At 36.9% G+C, this 20022-nt stretch overlaps 1 protein-coding gene across 1 annotated transcript in view; it reads left to right on the forward strand.

Moving 5' to 3' along the window:
• The first annotated feature begins 771 nt into the window (after nucleotides 1–771).
• Nucleotides 772–20022, forward strand: part of LOC122033843 (agamous-like MADS-box protein AGL104) — a 29280-nt gene continuing 10029 nt past the window's right edge. The window contains exons 1-11 of the mRNA XM_042593005.1: nucleotides 772–956; nucleotides 1162–1215; nucleotides 1294–1312; nucleotides 1395–1453; nucleotides 1570–1597; nucleotides 1695–1756; nucleotides 1840–1939; nucleotides 3932–3988; nucleotides 4084–4217; nucleotides 4371–4542; nucleotides 4618–4764. Coding sequence (XP_042448939.1) covers nucleotides 772–956; nucleotides 1162–1215; nucleotides 1294–1312; nucleotides 1395–1453; nucleotides 1570–1597; nucleotides 1695–1756; nucleotides 1840–1939; nucleotides 3932–3988; nucleotides 4084–4217; nucleotides 4371–4542; nucleotides 4618–4764 — 1017 coding nt within the window. The remainder of the gene's footprint in view (nucleotides 957–1161; nucleotides 1216–1293; nucleotides 1313–1394; nucleotides 1454–1569; nucleotides 1598–1694; nucleotides 1757–1839; nucleotides 1940–3931; nucleotides 3989–4083; nucleotides 4218–4370; nucleotides 4543–4617; nucleotides 4765–20022) is intronic.

The following is a 20022-nucleotide window of genomic DNA, read 5'->3' on the forward strand; positions in this document are numbered from 1 at the left end:
TTGATACAACTAGATGCATCATAACAAGCATTTTTGACCAAAACCCATAATTCTATCATTTCGGCTCAATACAAGAATCATGTGATGTTAGGTTTGAAGTGAGATAAGATATCTAAAGGATTAAACAATTAAGTAAGCTGGAGATGTAAATAAGTGTGAATGATCAAATAGGATAGTCATAAATTGAACTTTAAGTAACATGCCAACTAGTGAAATGTGAATTTAACCAAATTGAGCACTTAAAACTTAGGGAGAGATATGGAGAACATTGAAAGAGAAATATTAAAAAAAACTAATAACAAAAATATGGTTTAATTAAATTTTTATTGGTCAAAATTTAATATATATATTACCAACCAAAAATTTTCTAGCTAGACTGTATTTATGAATATTTTACGGATTAAAAATTAAGTATGATCAGTAAAATACCAACAAAATTCATATTGGTAATCCCTTCTTTTTTTTCATAGTGACAAAACATTTGCAAGATTTATCAAGGATGAAAATAGATAATAATGTTATCCATACTTACGCACGATATGTGTTGTCTCTTAATTTGAGGTTACCCATGTTTGTCGCCCAATATGTGTTGTTTCTTAACTCTCTCCTTGATTTTCTCTTCACATTTCTTTCCTTTAAATTTCACAATTCAACTTTCTATATGTTTTTTTTCCTCTTTCTTTGATTCTTTTAATTTCTTTGTTAATTCAATCAAAGATCATTTCTTAGAGATCTCTAGTTTTGAGGATTTGTCTGAAAAGAATAGTGTTGATGGGGAGAGTAAAGTTGCAAATAAAGAGAATCGAGAATACAACAAATAGACATGTGACCTTCTCAAAACGTCGAAATGGACTGATCAAAAAGGCATATGAGCTCTCCGTTTTGTGTGATATCCCGATCGCTCTCATCATGTTCTCACCCTCCGGCAAACTCAGTTATTTCTCAGGGAGAAGAAGGTACAATAATGTTTTATCACATGTAAATTCTTTCTTCATAACGTAACATGTCGACTAGAAATGCTAATTCATGTCGATATATATCAAAATGCTTAGGTTAATTAAGTTATAATTCAAAACATCCTTTAAAAAAATTCTTTTTTTTTTTTTAACAAATTGTATAGTTTTTGAGAATACAACTAATTGCTTCTTTCGATTACTTTAGGATTGAAGATGTGCTCACCAGATACATAAACCTCCCCGAGAACGATAGAGGAGGGTGAGCTTTCTATTTATTCTACCATTAATTCGTTTCATTTGAATGCTCATGATAATAATCCCAATTTAAAACATGCAGGATCGTCCAAGATCGAGAGGTAAGAACCCTGAAAAAAACATCGATCCATTCCTTCTATAGTTTGTCCTTTTAGACAATGCATAAATATAGCATTCATACAGTTCTTGATGAGGATCTTGGAAAAACTCAGGTGTGAGAATGACATGGCAGCCCTAGCTAAGTACGTGTATATGTATATATTTATACACATAAATATTGATAAATTATTGCCTAATCTTCTAACTAATTAATATATCTTACTTATTTGCATCTTAATTATATGGTAATTTGGATTAGTCCTGGGGTGGTCAACTCCAACATTGACGTGAGTAAATCTTAATATCATCGTATTATGAAAATATACAGATTTAATTATTAATTCAGTCATTTGCTTAATTATAATTTGATATAAATGTTTTTAGGAGCTTCAACAAGAGATCGGTCGATATCAGCAACAGTTGCAGCTCTCAAAACAACGATTAAGGTTCGTAAGAAAATCATGATCATTAAACATGATCCGGGTCGGTGAACATGAATAATATGATTTTCAGATACATTTAAATGCAGATTCTTTGAGCCCGATCCTCTCGCCATGACAAACACGACTGAGCTCGAATCCTGCGAGAAGTTTATCATGGAAGCCTTGCAGCGTGTCACGGCTAGAAAGGTCTTACGCGACACTTTATTATTCATGAAGGTCTAACTATCGTCTTGTAAATCGTTCTTTTAAGTTTACAAAAATGACAACAAGCATCAAATCTTATCTCACTAGGTGAAGTCAATTATATGGAATCTTTACGTCATTGGACTCTATCCTTGTTATATTATCATTTATATTTAAATAAATTTATTTTATTTTATTATTGCTAACATAGTTTTTTTTTTATTTTCCTCTTCCTCATTTGATGTACATATTTATCATAGTTTTATATCATCTAACTAAGTATTTATTGGTCAACTAAGTACTTTACCATTTTAAATGCGTCGTCTTCCAGAGTTTTTTCTTAATAGATAAATTTCTAACTGTCTCTCTAATATTTTTATTTTTTATCTCATTGATCATTGTATATTCGCATATCCACCTTAATATCCTCATCTCTGCAACTCTAATCTTTTGTTCATGTGCTTAAGTTATAGCCCAATATTCATCTTCATATATAATATAACTAGTTTAATCATCATTTTATAAAACTTTCTTTTAACTCTTAGAGGTACTTTACGATTATTAAAAAAAAAATGACAAACTCCTCCATTTCAATCTGTTGAGAATGCAATCAAAATCTCACATTAAAAATAATTAGAAATGTCCGTGGGTTTATAAGATGGAAGATATCTCTATTAAGATTAGGTCTTTTGGGTAGAGCCCAAAAATAAATTCATGAGGGCTTAAACACAAAGTGGATAATATTATACCATTGTGCAGATATATGAATTCTTTTGGTCCTAATAAATAATATCAGAGTTATGGTTTAGATCGAGCTATGTAGATAGAATAGTGACCTTCAATAAACGAGGTGAGGGTTTCCAAAGGAGTGAACTCTAAGTGAAAAATCCAAGAAGGTCAAGAGTGACTAGATACTTGACAAAAATCCTAGAGGAGTGAACCTTAGGTGGTGAAAAGTCTAAGCAAGTCATGGGTGACCGAATGTTTGGCGGAAATCCAGGAGAGTAAATCCTAGGTGGTAAAAAAATCTTAGAGGAAAGAAGTGACTTCAATTGAACAGATGCTTGAGGGGAGGCCTGAAGCAGATCAATAATGAACAGATGCTTTAGAGAAGGAGGTCCAGACCATGAGAATAATGATGGTCCTTCGTTTGAAAAAAATGATTTTTGGAAATATAATCAAAGTCTCACATTAGAAATACATTGAAAAAATCATGGGTTTATTGGAACAAAGGTGAAGTCGTCACCTTAGCGGCTTCTCCAAGATGACCCTACACTCTCTAGAAGGGGATAAATCACGAGTGGCATTTACCCTAACATAGTAGCCCTTTGTATAGGGAGATAAGGCTCCTAGCGAGATATGTGCACCCATCAGGAATTGACCACAAGACCTATTGAAGTAACCACCTATAAGATAATGAAAGATATCTCTATTAGTATGAGATCTTTTGGGTAAAATCTTAAAATAAATATATGAAGATTTAGATCCAAAGTGAATAATATTATACTATTATGGAGATATGAGAATTCTTTTGGTTATAACACAATCATCCTACTTGTGTTTAATTTTATATAAAATATCTCTCAGTCCTTCAATCATTTTATAAAAATAATTTAAATACTTAAAACTCTCAATTACAGACAATTATCATCTTACTTAAATTTTATACATTTTATCTTTACTCTACTAAATATAAAATTATTCATTTCTAATAATTTTTACTCAAATTTGAGTTTAACATTTACTCCTTCATGTATCTAATCCATCAAAATAATATCATCGGCCAATAATAAAATATATCAGGGCGGCATATCTTGAATACACCGAATGAGAATTCGTCCAAGATTAATATTAAAAGAAAGGGACGGACATTTAGAACTAATTTGTAATGTAACCGTATTTTTATAAAAATTACTTCGATTAAGTCGGCATGTGAAATCTTCACTCTTGTCAATATAATTTGTGTTCATTCTCTCTAATTTCAGTTACATGCAGGAATATTTGCTCGGCAACCAATTGCCTTCCTACGATCCCTCCACATCAAGCATGCAAGTAATTACTGATTACTGAAATATATATAACACGATCATTTTCTTAACAGAATGTTTAATTAATGAAGTAAACTGAATATTATATTGATTCTTCAGATGTACCTCCAGTCGCAGCAGGAGAGACTGGCCAACCCGTACGCCAACGAGATGGCCGTGCAGTGGGTGCCCGACGCCGTCTCAAATCACAGTCACCAGATCTTCGTAGGATCCGATCCCTTGATCGACATGAGGTGGGTATATATTCTTACCAAATATATCTTAAAGAATATTTTAGGAGTATATTATTTTTGAGTATTATAAAAGTTTGTTAGAACAATATGAAAAATTAGTTTAATAAAATACGGTTGAATAAACGTTGAATGAATTGTGAGTGTGATGAGCAGGGAGCACGGGATGTACGAGGCAATCCCCCACCAAAACATGGGTCTGCAGGTGGATCCTTGCTCGACCGGCTGCCATGTCAGCGATCAGCAGGAGGCGTCATGGCACCAGGCTTACAACTCCACGGAGCTCCTGTCTGCCCTCATCCCATCGCCTCCATACCCCCTCATGCAGGCACGTAACTATCGATTATCATTATTGTTGATGATGGCGATGATGATGTTGTTATATATTGTGATATATATACAGAACTCGATGGGGACGAGTGAGATGCCGGGGATGGTGCTGCATGAGCAGGTGGATGCAGCAATGGCGGCGAGCTGCTCGCACGCGCAGATGGAGGCTGTGGACTCTGTGCACGCTGGCGCGTACGATGGCAGCTCGACTCAGAGCCATGTGAGTTGATTTCTGTTCGAATGATTGCGGTTTAATTTGTGCAGTGCGGGTCGTGTGGCTGCTCGATCGGTTGACGCACGCATGTCTGCGTGCATTGTGCAGGTGGGGAAGGAGTTCATTCACTAGACAGAGGCGAAGCAATAATGTGGCGGTGTGCATTTATGTTCTTTACTTGAGAAAGTGAAATTTATATATGCCAGAAAAATAAGTGTTCTTTGTATTTAGAAAAAAAAAAAAGAACGAGAGTAGTGTGTGTTAGAGGCAAGAGTGGAATTGCTTTTTTGAGTGCACTACCTGTAACGATAATCGAGATACATATGTGTATATATGTTTCACATTTCGTGAAATATGTTAACATTTTGTGGAATTTCTTGGCCATATATATTGTTTAATATGTTTTCAGAAATCAATTGGTCTTGCTACTGTTAGTTAGTTATACTAAGAAGAGAAGAAAAAAGTTTTATTGTAACATTTTCTTTATGACATTTATTAAACTATGTCATTAGAAATATTTAATAACGACACATTTTACAACTGATTACTTTTTTATAAAAATTATCATATTAGACCTCTTACCTCTTACAATGACATATTTTATAAGCGATCATTTCCTTCCCTCTCTCATTTCTTCTTCGTTTCGTTCCTTTCCTTTCTTTTCCTTTCCTTTATTGTCACTGGGTTTCTTCCGTCTCCCACCACTTCTTTTCTTCTCTCTTCATAGCGCAGCCAGGTTTTTACCTCTCTGCAGCAAGCAAGGAGTGTCTCAAAGGTAACCCTATTTCTTATTTCTTCCCTTTTCGCAACGCCGTGCGCAGCCTCGCCAGGCGACGAGTAGTCGTTTTACAAGCGACCGCACTCGAGGGGGCCGCAACCTCTCTAGGTCGCCGAGCGCTAGCGGTCAATTCACGAACGACTACACGCAAGGAGTCGATGCCTCGCCAGGTAGCTCGTTCACAAACGAGCGCAAACGAGGGGGCCGATGTCGAGCAGTGGCCTGTAGCAAGGCAGCGACATTGCTATCTTCTTCTGAAACTCTTGCCCTTTTCCATCTCCATATTATAGATCTATATTCTAAATACATGATAGACGAATTAATTAAATTAAAAGCGGTAAAAACTTACAGCGATCTCCCGCAGATCCGCAATCAGCAATGGCGAAACTCACTGTCGGAAGAGCGATCACAGGATCGGAAAGCCCTCCGCAATTCCATAAACCAAATCTCACTGCCTTGGATATTCACCTCTTACTCTCGTCTCCAACACCCCCTGATTCTCCTACTTGATCCTTGGACGCATTCCCTTTATATAGGGAAATAAACCAGGGGCATAATGGACCTTTTCCATTATGAGTAGTGGAGAACATGGGCCATGTTTTCATATCTCCACTCTCCCCATTTCCAACATCTCCCACTCGTCCAAGGTAAGTCACTAAGACTAGTTCATTCAGGTAAGTCACAAAGACTTAATGAGTCACATAGACTATTAGAGAGTTTGGTCACATAGACCATATGAGAACATCCAATCCATACTTAGAGAAAATGGTTCGTGCGACAGCAAGCACACTGAGCGATAGTTGCTAAGAAGATTGTTACACCTTGACTTAGCCGCTCGTTGAGCAATCAATGCTAATAAAGTTGTTACACTTTGCTTAGCTGCTCAAATAAATTAGAGACACACTCTTCATGGTACTTAGCCACTTTCCTGGTAGCACATAGCCTTTATCTAGGATCCATCTAATCTTCAAGTGGCACAACCATTATCTTGAAGATATCCATGTCTTGCTATTTACCCAGATTAAATAATTTTCATTTACATCGATATGAACATCTCTAATCCCTTATAATGATCATATTGTCATGAGCATGTTCCATATCTTATATTCACATTCATTTCCGTACATAACAGAAATGGGTCGACCAGTGAATAACAACAAAAGATGTAAATATATTTAATCTTCCTTTTTAGCTAGAATCAATTCATTTTAATCAGTTGCTTTCCTAGTTATGCTCCATAGACCGAATCATCTATAGCCATAGGATACACGCTAAAATAGCAGACACTGATTAAAACTTCAAGTAAACAGCTAAATAGTCACTAAGGCAAAAATTGAGATTAATATATAATCTCAAAGGTCTCACATAGTAGAGAAACAGAAATTCTTTCTCCTACTACCTTTATTGTCGCAATAGCACATGTGGTATGAATCACATGCTACGATGTTATTCTCTTTACTAAAAAAGCGCATGTTGACTTCAAATTTAACATCGTACAGATTTTGATCTAGATATACTTAACGTCTAATCCGGAATTCAACATATAAATTCTAATCTGGCCTTCAACAGGTTTAGTAAATGGTGGGTTCATTTACTTAGATATTATTTACACATAAATGATCTCATCTTGACACAATTATCAAGGCGACCTCAACTTATGAATCTGTCTCTATTTCATAATTTCAGCTATGTAAGCTGTTTCATAAGTAACGGTCTTATCCCTATTTGTACTTAACAAACAGAGATGATTGTCCATGTGAGTGGACCAATCTCCACCTGCCAACATGCTCACCGAGATCTTATATGAATGTAACAAATACAACATATACACTGAATAAATTATGGCAAATGACACAATCAAAACACAAAGTCTGATTGTTATTTCAATGGTGTTATATTCTACGAAGTCCCAAAGACTTTACATGTTCTTTAAATGACTCTTTAGTCATTGGCTTAGTAAAATGATCTGCAAGTATAACACGTGCAGGGACATACTCAAGGATGACTTTTCTTTTAGCCACAATATCCCTTACAAAATTATATTTAATTTCTATATGCTTGCCTTTGCTATGATATTTGGGATCCTTGGAAAAAGCTATTGCAGCTTGACTGTCACAGTAGACAGTTACTGGACTCCCACTATCCTCAGTAATTTTCAGATGCTTCAGAAACCTTCTCAACCAGACTGCTTCTTGCACAGCTGCTGAACATGCCACATATTCAGCTTCCATAGTTGACAAAGCTACACAAGCTTGTTTCTTGCTGTTCCAGGAGATGATGTCACCATTCAACAAGAATGCATAGTTTGATGTGGATTTTCTATCATCCAGGTCTCCAGCCCAATCTGCATCTGAATAACCTTTCAGACTCATATCTAATCCTTGAAAACAGAGACAATAATCTGTTGTCGCCTTCAGATATCTGAATATCCTTTTTACTGCCTTCCAGTATCTTGGTCCTGGGTTTGACTGGAAGAGACTGACCAAGCCCACAACATAGCTGATATCGGGACGTGTACACAACATAGTGTACATCAAACTACCAATAGCACTGGCATATGGTTTTTTATTCATCTAAGCTATTTCCTCTGGAGTTTTAGGACACATACTCTTGCTCAACACAATACCTTTCACAATAGGTGTATGTTCTATGTTGCAATTAGACATGCTGAAATAATGTAACATCTTATTTATATAAGATTCTTGTGACAGACCCAAAAGTCTTTTAGGACGATCTCTTATGATCTTCACTCCTAAGATGTATTCAGTTTCTCCCATATCTGTTGTATCAAACTGTGATGATAGCCACTTCTTGACTTCATTCACATATCCTATGTCATTTCCAGCTATCAGCATATCATCAACATATAATGATAAAATGACATACTTTCCTTTTTCCCTTTTCAGGAAAACACAATGATCCTCATTGATCATCTCAAAACCATAAGATAAAACGACGTCGTTAAATCTTATGTTCCATTGTCTTGACGCTTGCTTTAGCCCATATATAGACTTTCTAAGTCTACATACTTTCTACTCTTGGCCTTCAGCAATGAAACCTTCTGGTTGAACCATATAGATTTCTTCGTCAAGATCACCGTTAAGGAAAGTGGTTTTTGCATCCATTTGATGTAATTCTAAGTCATAATTGTTGGTGCAACCTTAGGTCAAGGTTGACCTGACTCGAGTTGTATTTTGATGTTTGACTTAGGAAGATTGTTGGTGCAACCTTAGGTCAAGGTTGACCTAGTTGAGTTGTATTTTGATGTTTGACACTCGTGGAAGAGTTGTATTCTTGATATGGGACAAGAATAGATGTTTGGGAGATTATTGGTGCAACCGTAGGTCAAGGTTGACCTAGTTGACCTGATTTGGGAAAGAGTCCAAGTATGGAGACTTGGCAACGGAAAAGTCCAAGCAGGGAACTTGGCACTGGAAAAGTCCAAGCAGGGAGCTTGGCACGCGAAAAGTCCAAGTATGGAGACTTGGCACTGGAAAAGTCCAAGTATAGAGACTTGGCACGGAGAAGTCCAAGCAGGGAGCTTGGCACGAGGGAAAGTCCTAACTGGGATGTTAGGCAGGTGGAAAGTCCTGGTGAGTGAAGCCAGTCAAGGGAAAATCCAGATGGATCAAGGGTGATCGGACATCTGGTGTTGAGAAGGTCAAGTAGGTCAAGGGAGTGACCGGATACTTGACACAAAGAGGAAAGTCCAAGTGGGTCAAAGGGATTGACCGGACACTTGGTAAGGAGTCTTAGCATGTCAAGGGAGTGACCGGATGCTAAGCATGATGTACCAACAGGTCAAGGTTGACCGGATGTTGGTTTGGGAGACTTGGGACTTGGTTTGGGCAAAAACCAAGCTCTGGATCGGTCACCAGACCGATCCAGTGATACGCTTGTGTATTTGATCGGTCTGGTGACCGATCAGATAACAAACAGAAGGCAGGGATCGATTCTGTGAGCTTACTGATCGGTCTGGGGACCGATCAGGCGATATCCTGATCGGTCTGCCGACCGATCAGGTAACGATCTTGAGGAGTGCGAGGAACCGCACTCAATAAGCCCTGATCGGTCAGCAGACCGATCAGGCCATACCCTGATCGGTCAGCAGACCGATCAGAGCACGATCAGTAGCTAGCGGAGTTCGGGAGAAGGCGCTGATCGGTCTGTGGACCGATCAGGCACACTCCTGATCGGTCTGTGGACCGATCAGGGAACTAGCCGTTGCGACGCAACGGCTAGATTCCTTCGTGTTTTTTCTTCGCAGGTATAAAAGACGCTACAGGGTTTCGTTGCTGCTACTGCTTCCTCCTTAGAACTTCTATTCTTGTGCTCTAGAGCTTCTGCTCTTACCTGCTATCAGAGCAGCTGAAGCTTCGCGTGAGCTTCTCGACTGGATTCTCATTAGCTGCTGCTGGTGTGAAGCTGCTGCTTCATCACTCCAGTCAACAAGAAAGGCAAGCAAGTGTTTCATATTGTCTTTTGCTTTCTTGTATCTGTTGTACTCCTATCTTGCTTGTGCAAGAAATATTGTGGCGAGGTTTCTTCACCCAGAAGGAGTATATTGTATTAGCCGGTTCTCCGGGGACTCATCCACCGACGGATTGACTGGACTCGTCCACCTTACGGACATGCTGAGGAGTAGGAGCCCTAACCTCCGAACCTCGTTACATCGGTTTGTTTGAGGTTTGTTTTCTTCTCCTTCGTTTCTACGTGTTATTTTCCGCTGCGCTAACCTAGTTTGTAGAAACGCGACGATTTGGGGTTGGCTATTCACACCCCCCCTCTCTAGCCTCCGTACGAAGGATCCTAACAAGTGGTATCGGAGCGAGGCCGCTCTTCGACGGATCAACACCCGGGGGAGCACGGGCTAGAGATGGATCTCTATGGAGAAGATGTCACGATTCAACCCTTCTACGAGTCTCACGACAACTTCACATATTGGAAGGTAAGGATGATGTATTTTCTTAGGACTAATATGTTAAATTGGTTTTGTGTACAAGAAGGGTTTTCCCCTCCGATGGATGAGGAAGGAAAACCTATCAAGAAGAAGGAGTGGACGAAAGAGCAAATCCGACAATCCGAAATCAATGACGAGGTAACAAAAATTATTGAATTTGCTTTACCTAATAATGTTTTGTGCAAGATAGATAGGTACAACAACGCCAAGGAATTGTGGAACAATTTGGCAAAATTCCATGAAGAGGAGCCTAGTGAGCCAAGTAGCTCACATCATGGAGGAAGCGAATTGGGAGTTGAGGGCTACTCAACATCCAAGGAAGAAGAGGAGGAGAGCTCTTGTTCAAGATCGGAGCAAGAAGAGGCATCTACCTCCGGAAGGGATGAAGAAGAAAGCTCATCTACATCCACAACCCTAGGTAACTCAAACACTGTGATTTCAAGCAAATTACACATAATGTGTTTTGAGTGTAGGAAGTTTGGGCACTACAAGAGTAAGTGTCCAAAGAGGGTTAGAAAGACTCCACCGGCACCAAAGGTCAAGGAAGCCGGAGTCCCGACATGCAAGAGCAAGAAGCACGTGGTGTGCTTCCAATGCAAGCAACGGGGACACTATAGGAGTCAATGTCCAAGGGGGAGGCAACCTCACAAGGACAAGAGGCCAAACACGTGTAAAGGGGGAGCTAAGGCAAACCCTAAGGTAACATTTAAAGCTCATTCTTGCAATTCTAGTAGGATGCATGCTAGTAGTCTTATTGCCATTGTCAATAATGATAAGCATGTTAACACTAGAAATCGATACATGTGCTTAGGAGCCAAGCATGTTAGCCTAGATAAGAACAATTCTAGAAATGCTAACCCTAGAATTAACTCATCTAAGGCTAAGGAAAATCTAGATAGAAATCCCAAATCATCTAGACACATGCCTAGGAATACCTCAAAGAAAAATGATAAATCAAAACTTGAGGTATTAGAGAAAGAAAATCAAGTCTTGAGGTCAAGATTTGACTCTCTAGAAAAGGCTCTTAAGGATTTGACTCTAGGGTCTAGGGGTCAAAAACCCAAGTCCAAGGACAAGAAAGGTTTGGGTCACAAACCTAAGTCCCAATTGGTCAAGCCCACTTATCATAATGTTTCATTCGATTATGGAACAAAGCCTAGGGCTAGGAAGACCATTACCAAGGTCACAAGGGGAGTCACCTCTATAGTTGACCTTGATGAGACCCAAATGACCAAGGCTTTAAAGCCTAAGAGGGTCATTAGGAGGGTTGCTAGGGAAGTTATCACTAGTGAATATTTAGTGAACCCAATGAGCTCTAATAGGTATTGGGTTCCTAGGACCATCTTCTCTACCCCATAGATGGGTTAGAGAGTGTCAACTCCGATTAGAAGGGTAGTTAACCCAACTTTGAGGAAATTGACACTCAAGGAGCATTTTTAAGGTTTTGAGAACTTTTGAAAATGAAATGGAATTATCATTTACTCCTTTGAAGAGTTAAATGTGCCTAAAGATTGGAAATTTCATTTTTAATCTCAATTGGCACAATTTGGGAAAATCTAGAGAACTCTCGAGGAAAAATGAAACATGCCAAGTTTTGAGGATAAATTTGATCTTTAAGTGGCATGAATTAATCTAGAGTTCAAGAAGTGTCAAAATTAGGATTTTGGCATTTTGGGGCAATCTAGGATTAAATTTGAAGTTAGCCAAGTGGTTAAGGATACTTAGATAGGTAATCTAGGTATATTTATTTATGCTAAATCTTGCCATGATTGTTTGCCCTCACATGTCATGACATCATGTTTAGTTTCATTATCATTTGAAATGTCATGATAATGCTTAGGCTAGTTTTTATGTCATGTTTATTTAAGTTTCAAACTTTATGTCATGACATCATTGTTAGAGTGTATACTAAAAGCCTAGCTTTTGGTATAAATATTTATTATGAATAAAGAATCACATTTGGTCAAATTGTCTACATTTGTTTGTAGTTGTTCATTTAATTTATATTGTAGATAACATAGTATGTGGTGTCACATACAGAAGATGATGTTATCAGTTCCTTATAAATTATAAACAGTAGCTCACGACCAAAATGGAAAGGAACAAACCATTAGAAGGTCGTAGTGTAATTAGGTATTAGTTTATCTTGACTATATAATTACACTAGTACACTCAGAGTGTATTGAGTAGGACCATTTGAGGTCGTTTCTTTTATACTGACTTTATAAAGGAACAAAGACCTCGGTTATTATGGAAGTGTGTGCTCTTAATCCTAATATAATAACAAGCACATATATTTGATATTTATTTCTTTAATTTATCAATGGGTGAGATTTAGTTCGATGAATCAATAAGCCCGATAAGTTGGGAAATGGTATCACTTATAGTGTGTGTTGTTGATTATAGAAGGAAACTGTGTCCTAGAGATACTAGGTTGATAATGTCCTCAAGAGGAGCTCATAAGGATTATCATGTTAAACCCTGATGGTGGACTTAGTCCGACATGATAATAAGGTTGAGTGGTACTACTCTTGGATTTAGATATTAATTAAATGAGTTGTCAGTAACTCACTTAATTAGTGGACATTCGATATCTTAAATACAGGGAGACTAACACACTCATAATATGAAGGAGCCCAAAATGTAATTTGGGATTGGTGCGGTAGTTCAATAATAATTCTCTAGTGGAATGAATTATTATTGATAAAATTAAGTTGTGTGTTCGGGGCGAGCACGGGATGCTTAATTTTATCGGGAGACCAAAACCAATTCCTCCTCTCGGTCCCTATCGTAGCCTCTTAATTATAGAGTACTATACCCACCTATACCCACCTTCTTACCCATCCTATAGGGGCCGGCCAAGCTAGCTTGGAGACCAAGCTAGGGCCGGCCATGGGTATGTTCATGGGTGAATTCATGTGGTCGTCCCTATTAAAATAAAAAGGAATTTTAATTTTAAAAATTTTCTTATGTGGATAATATAATTTAAAAGAGAGTTTAAAAATTTAAATCCTTCCTTTTATAAGATTCTACAAAAGATTAAGAGAAGAGTTAAAATCTCTTTCCTTATTTGTAGATTAAAAGGTTGATTTTAATTTTGGTAAAAACTTTCCTTTTAATTATATTCATGATTTAAAAGAAAGTTTAAAAATTAAAAATTCTCTTTTATTAGTTTCTACAAAAGATTAAGAAAAGATTTAATATCTTTCCTTATTTGTAGATTGAAAGGAGATTTTAATTTTTAGAGATAACTTTCCTTTTTGGAAATTATTCACATGTTTAAAAGAAAGATTTTAATTTATAAAATTTCTTTTTATTAACCAATCATGAAGGGATTAAAATTATTGGAGAAATTTTTATAAATTTCTAGAAACAAATTAGGAAGTTTTAATTTTAGTTTTAATTAAAACTCTCCTTGTTTTGGGGAGAAGAGTGGTCGGCCATTATAATTTGAAAAGAGAAAATTATTTTAATTAAATAAATTTTCCTTTTCAATGGCAAAAGAATTAAGGAAGTTTTTATTAAATTTTCCTTATTTGCCAAGACCAAGGATTATAAAAGAGGGGGTAGAGGAGGCTTCAAGGTGAACGACTCTATTCTATTTTTCCTCTCTTTTCTCCTTGGGTGTGGCTGGCCCTTTCTTTCCTCTCCTCTCCTTTGTGTGGCCGAAACCTTCTCATGGTGGAGATAGCTTTGGTGGCCGGATCTAAGAAGGAGAAGAAGGAGAGAAAAGAAGCCTCTTTTCTAGCATCCCTTGGAGCATGGTGGTGGTGGCCGAACCTCTTCATCCTAGGAGAAGTTTTGATGGCCGAAACTTGTAAGGAAGAAGAAGGTGCTTGGTGGTTCTCATCTCGGAAGATCGTTGCCCACACAACGTCCGAGGTTAGAAGAGGAATACGGTAGAAGATCAAGAGGTCTTTCTAAAAGGTATAATTAGTAATTTTTGTTTCCGCATCATACTAGTTATTTTTGGAAATAATACTAAATACAAGAGGCATACGATTCTAGAGTTTCGAATTTGTTTTCGATATAGTGTTCTTTTGTTTTTCTTTTCCTTGTGATTTGATTGTTCTTTTCGGTTAACCTAAAGTTATTTTAGGAAATTAAATATTAGCTTTCTATAAAAGGTTTTGTCTAGTCGGTGGTGGTTGCTCCCATATCCAAGAAGGTCATGTGCCTCGCCACGTCAGTACTGGGAACCAATTATGGAAATTAATATTTAATGGAATTAATAACTTAAGGTGACTTGGGTCGAACGTGTTAAGTTCCGCAGGAGATCCAAGTCAAAACCTAAAAGAACAAATAGATTAAGTTTTGGATCAAACGTGTTAAGTTCCGCAGGCGATCCAAAATTTAATTTAAAAGAACACATGGTAGCTAGGAAAAGGTTCAGACCTTTGTACAAAATTTTTGTACAGTGGAACCTATAGGTTTTCCGAGTAGCAACCAACAATTGGTATCAGAGCTAGGGTTTTGCCTCTGTGTATTTGGTATTAGGTTAATTATGCACATGTCATACATAATTTAGGCAGGTTAATAGTAGGATGTGCTAACTTTGTGGATACAGGATCCAACTATTATGGCTTTTAGTTATTATGTATGTGATTGGACCCTTGGACATGTCAAGGGCATTTATATGTGTGCGCATGATTGTATTAAAATACAGCAGGAGCTGTATTTAGTTTTATTAGGATTTTATTTTTGATCTAGATACATGTACATTCCTTTTATGGAATATAGGATCAAAATGTAAAATTCTATTTATGTCGCGGATCGAATCTTGCAAAGCGTGGAACCTTCTAAGGACCATAGGCGCAGCGGAACTAGGAGCAAGATGGATGCGACAGCTAGACCCGGTGGCGTTGGCCAAATATGGCAGCAGCTTGGGATGACAACACACGGAGGACAACCAGAGATAAAAGCCATAATAGTTGAAAATTAGATTTTTCTATTTATTGCTTTTATATTGTGCTGTGTGTGCATGTTAGTTTACAAGTTTAGTAGGCTAGCATAGTTAAAATTCCTCATTTATAAATAACTAAGTGGGAGAGGGATTTTTAAGTAAATCTCATGGTCTCCATTACTGGTTTGTAAGTGATGCAAATAAGCTTGCACGTTGGCTCTGAGTGCCTTCCTCCATAACGGATGAGCTTGTTTGCGGATCACTAGAACAGACTTCCATTTCTGGATGACTATAGGAAGTTAATTAAGAGCGTGTGATCTTCCCCAACGGAAGTGGCATAATCTTATTAATGGACTTAGTGTCAAGTAATGGTATACACTTAGACACATCTAATAGTATCCTCCCCATCGGAGTCACTGCTATTATTTGTGTGACCAAATGAAACCAACTATTAATTTGTCATAAAACTAGGTTGACAAGATAATAAAATTAAAGGGTTAAAACCCCTCTTACAAATGATTGATTTTGTATACGTCCACACTAACGTGGCATACAAAATTAACGGTGTTTGAGATAATTTTATTTATCATAAAGTTACGTTGACAAGATAGTTAATGGGTAAAACCCTCCTCTTACAAATGTTGATTTTGTATACGTCCACACTAACGTGGCATGCAAAATTCACGGTGTTTTGACGTGTTGGTAAATTTAAATAGTATTGTTAGAGGAATCAATATTATTTTAAATTTAGAGTCTTGACCAAATATTTGATTAAAGATAGATCAACTATTAATTTTATTCGTCATAAAGTAAGGTTGACGAGATAATAAAATTAAATGATAAAATTTCCTCTTTGAATTTGTATACGTCCACACTAACGTGGCATACAAAATTCATGGGGATTTTTAAGGAGTTGGTCTTAACCAAATATTTTTGTGATTCTTAGGATGATGATCAATCCCTAGCTGATATACTTTAGGATAGACTTAGTGGTCCCAATAATAATTGATTGGAAATAGGATTTGGACATTAAGGTAGACTGTCCTCTTAGAACTAAGAACAATTTAGGTGTATTTAATTCATTAGTTGAAACATGTCTAGTGGTGTTATCTACCAGAACCTGGAGTGTAGATACAAATGCCATTAATCATGTCTGCAATTCATTGCAGGGTTCCAGGAACCCCGACAACTAAATGAAAATAAAAACACCATCTACATGGGCATTACTGCAAAAATAGCAGCTGTTGCAGTGGGAGAGGTTTATTCTCTAATAGAAATAAAATATGGATTATTAGAAATTGTCTTTACATACTAAGTTTAGAAAGAACCTGATTTCAGTTTCTAAACTATTATAGAATAGATATTGTGTCTATTTTGATAACAAAGTTGTTATCAAGAAAAATAGGGAAGTTATCTATTCTGGTATGTTAGTTGAAAATTTATAATCCAATAACTCCCACAATGCAACAAATAGAAATTAGTAACACATCTTCTAACTTTAAGAGAAAGCAACCTTCGGAAATGAACCAATTATATCTTTGGCATCTAAAGCTAGGTTATATTAACTTAAGTAGGATTCATTGGTAGCTGATGAACTTTTCGGTTCATTAGCAGTGGAAATCTATCCAACCTACGAGTCTTACTTGGAAGGAAAAATAACCAAGAAGCTTTTAAGTCTAAGGGGTATGGAGTCAAAGATATATTGGAATTGGATCATTCTGATTTGTGTGATCCTATGAGCATCCAGGCAAGAGGTTGTTTCAAATATTTCATCTATTTTATAGAATACTATTTGAGTTACGGATATATTTACTTGATGTGTCGCAAGTCTAAGTGCTTTGATTAGTTCAAAGAGTACGAGGCTGATGTGGAGAAACGACAAAGTAAAAGTATCAAGACACTACGGTAAGATCTTAGTGGCAAGTACCTCTTGGGAGAATTTAGGAGTCATTTATCAGAAGTAGGGATTCAATCCAAACTAACTGCACCTGGTACACCCCAACAGAATGGTGTAGGAAAAGGAAGGTATAGGACTCTTATGGAAATAAGTAGATTGATGAGTTATTAAGAATATTATCAAAATCATTTTAAGGATATACTCTGGAAACAGGAGTGAATATAGTACCTTCTAAAGTCAGAACTCTCTACTCATATAGAATTACTGAATAGGCGTAAGCCTATTTCGAAGCATATTCGGATTTGAGAAGTCCAGCACATATGCAGAAGAGAGACAATGATAAGTTGAACAGGAATTCACTTGTTTGTGGGTTATCCTAGTAAAATGAAAGTAGGTTTATAATCTTAAAAATCAGAAGATCATTGTTAGTATCAATGACCGATTTTTAGAAAAGGACTATGTAATAAACCATGTGCCCATAAGAAAATTTGTTCTTAAGGAAATAATAAAAGGCATATCTAATCTAGTACCAACTGTACAAGATGAGATACCACAAGGAAACTGCAACACGTATCACAAATGATACACAATTGCAGAAAGTGTCTTGTCGTAGTGGGAGGGTTGTTAGGCAACCTAAAAAGATTCATGTTTTGGGAGAGTTTTTGGACTCGATCCCTGGAGGACATGAACCTGATCTCCGGACATATGAAGAAACACTCCAAGATAAAGATGCAACATCTTGGAAAAGAGTAATGAATATCAGAATTAGAATATATGTATTCTAATAAAATCTGGAAGCTTGTAGAACCACCAAATGGTGTAAAAGCCTTTGGGTGTAAAAAGGTCTATAATAGGAAAAGAGGGATAGAAAGGAAGGTAGTAACTTTCAAAGCAAGGCTTGATGAAAAAGGAAACTTTTTCACTGGTATCCATGCTTAAGTCTATCCGGATTCTTTCATCTATTTGGCAAGTGGATGTCAAGACAGCATTCCTTAATGGAAGTCTTGATGAAAGCATCCATATAAAGCAACCAGAAGGGTTCATTGCAAAGGGCTAAGAGCATCTTGTGTGCAAGCTCAATCAGTCTATGGACTGAGGCAAAGCTTCAAGGTCTTGGAACATCCGGTTTATCAAAGTAATCCAGACCTATGGATTTATTGAGTAAACGGATAAGTCTTGTGTATACAAAAGGTGTGATGGAAACGTGGTGGTATTTCTTGTACTATACGTAGATAACATTTTTGGTAGTTGGAAACAATATCAAAATGTTGTCAGAAGTAAGGGTATGGTTGTCCAAATAATTCGATATAAAGGACTTGGGAGAATGTATATATTTTTGAGATCAAAGTAATAAGGGATCGAAAGAAAAAATATATTTTACTTATCCCAAGCTTGATACATCAGAAAATCCTTGCTCGTTTTAAGCATGCAAAACTCCTCAAAAGGTTTCTTACCTTTTAAGCATGGAGTGTCTTTATCTAAAGAGATGTCTCCGATGACATCAAAGGAGATTGAGGACATGTAGGCAGTTCTTTATGCTTCGGCAGTTAGACAACCTAATGTATGCTATGCACGAGATCAGAAATCTGTTTTGCCAAGGGCATAGTTAGCAGATATCAAAGCAACCCTAGACAAGGACATTGGACTGCAGTAAAGCATATATTAAAGTACCTTAGAGGCGCTAGAGACTATATGCTAGCTTACAAGACAGTTAATTTGGTCCCTGTGGGTTACACGGATTTTGACTTCCAATCGGATAGGGACAATAATAAGTCGACCTCGGGGTTTTGTGTTTACTTTAGGAGGAAAAGTCATAACTATGGAAGGGTGATAAGCATAGGTGTTTTTCTGGACTCCACCATAGAAGCTGAGTATATGGCAAGCCTCTGAGGTAGCCATAAAAGCTGAATGACTTAATTACCTCAAAATAGACTTAGATATGATTTCTACTTTGTCCAAAGATTATTACAATTTATTGTAATAATAATGGTGCAGTAACAAACTCGAAGAAACCATGAGTCTATAAGGCAAGTAAACACAATAGAGCGCAAGTACTACCCAATACGAGAAATTGTATAACGAGGAGAAGTTGTTGCCGCCTAGATTGCATCAGATGATAACCTAAGGTCCTTAAGGCAAGAGCTTTTTGAAAGGCATGGGAATCAGATGTATGACAGCAGATATGGCAGCTTAGTCTTTTAGTATAAGTGGGAGATTGTTAGAGTGTATACTAAAAGCCTAGCTTTTGGTATAAATATTTATTATGAATAAAGAATCACATTTGGTCAAATTGTCTACATTTGTTTGTAGTTGTTCATTTAATTTATATTGTAGATAACATAGTATGTGGTGTCACATGCAGAAGATGATGTTATCAGTTCCTTATAAATTATAAACAGTAGCTCACGACCAAAATGGAAAGGAACAAACCATTAGAAGGTCGTAGTGTAATTAGGTATTAGTTTATCTTGACTATATAATTACACTAGTACACTCAGAGTGTATTGAGTAGGACCATTTGAGGTCGTTTCTTTTATACTGACTTTATAAAGGAACAAAGACCTCGGTTATTATGGAAGTGTGTGCTCTTAATCCTAATATAATAACAAGCACATATATTTGATATTTATTTCTTTAATTTATCAATGGGTGAGATTTAGTTCGATGAATCAATAAGCCCGATAAGTTGGGAAATGGTATCACTTATAGTGTGTGTTGTTGATTAT

The sequence above is a fragment of the Zingiber officinale genome, chromosome 11B, assembly GCF_018446385.1.
Source record: "Zingiber officinale cultivar Zhangliang chromosome 11B, Zo_v1.1, whole genome shotgun sequence".
In the NCBI taxonomy this organism is placed as follows: domain Eukaryota; kingdom Viridiplantae; phylum Streptophyta; class Magnoliopsida; order Zingiberales; family Zingiberaceae; genus Zingiber; species Zingiber officinale.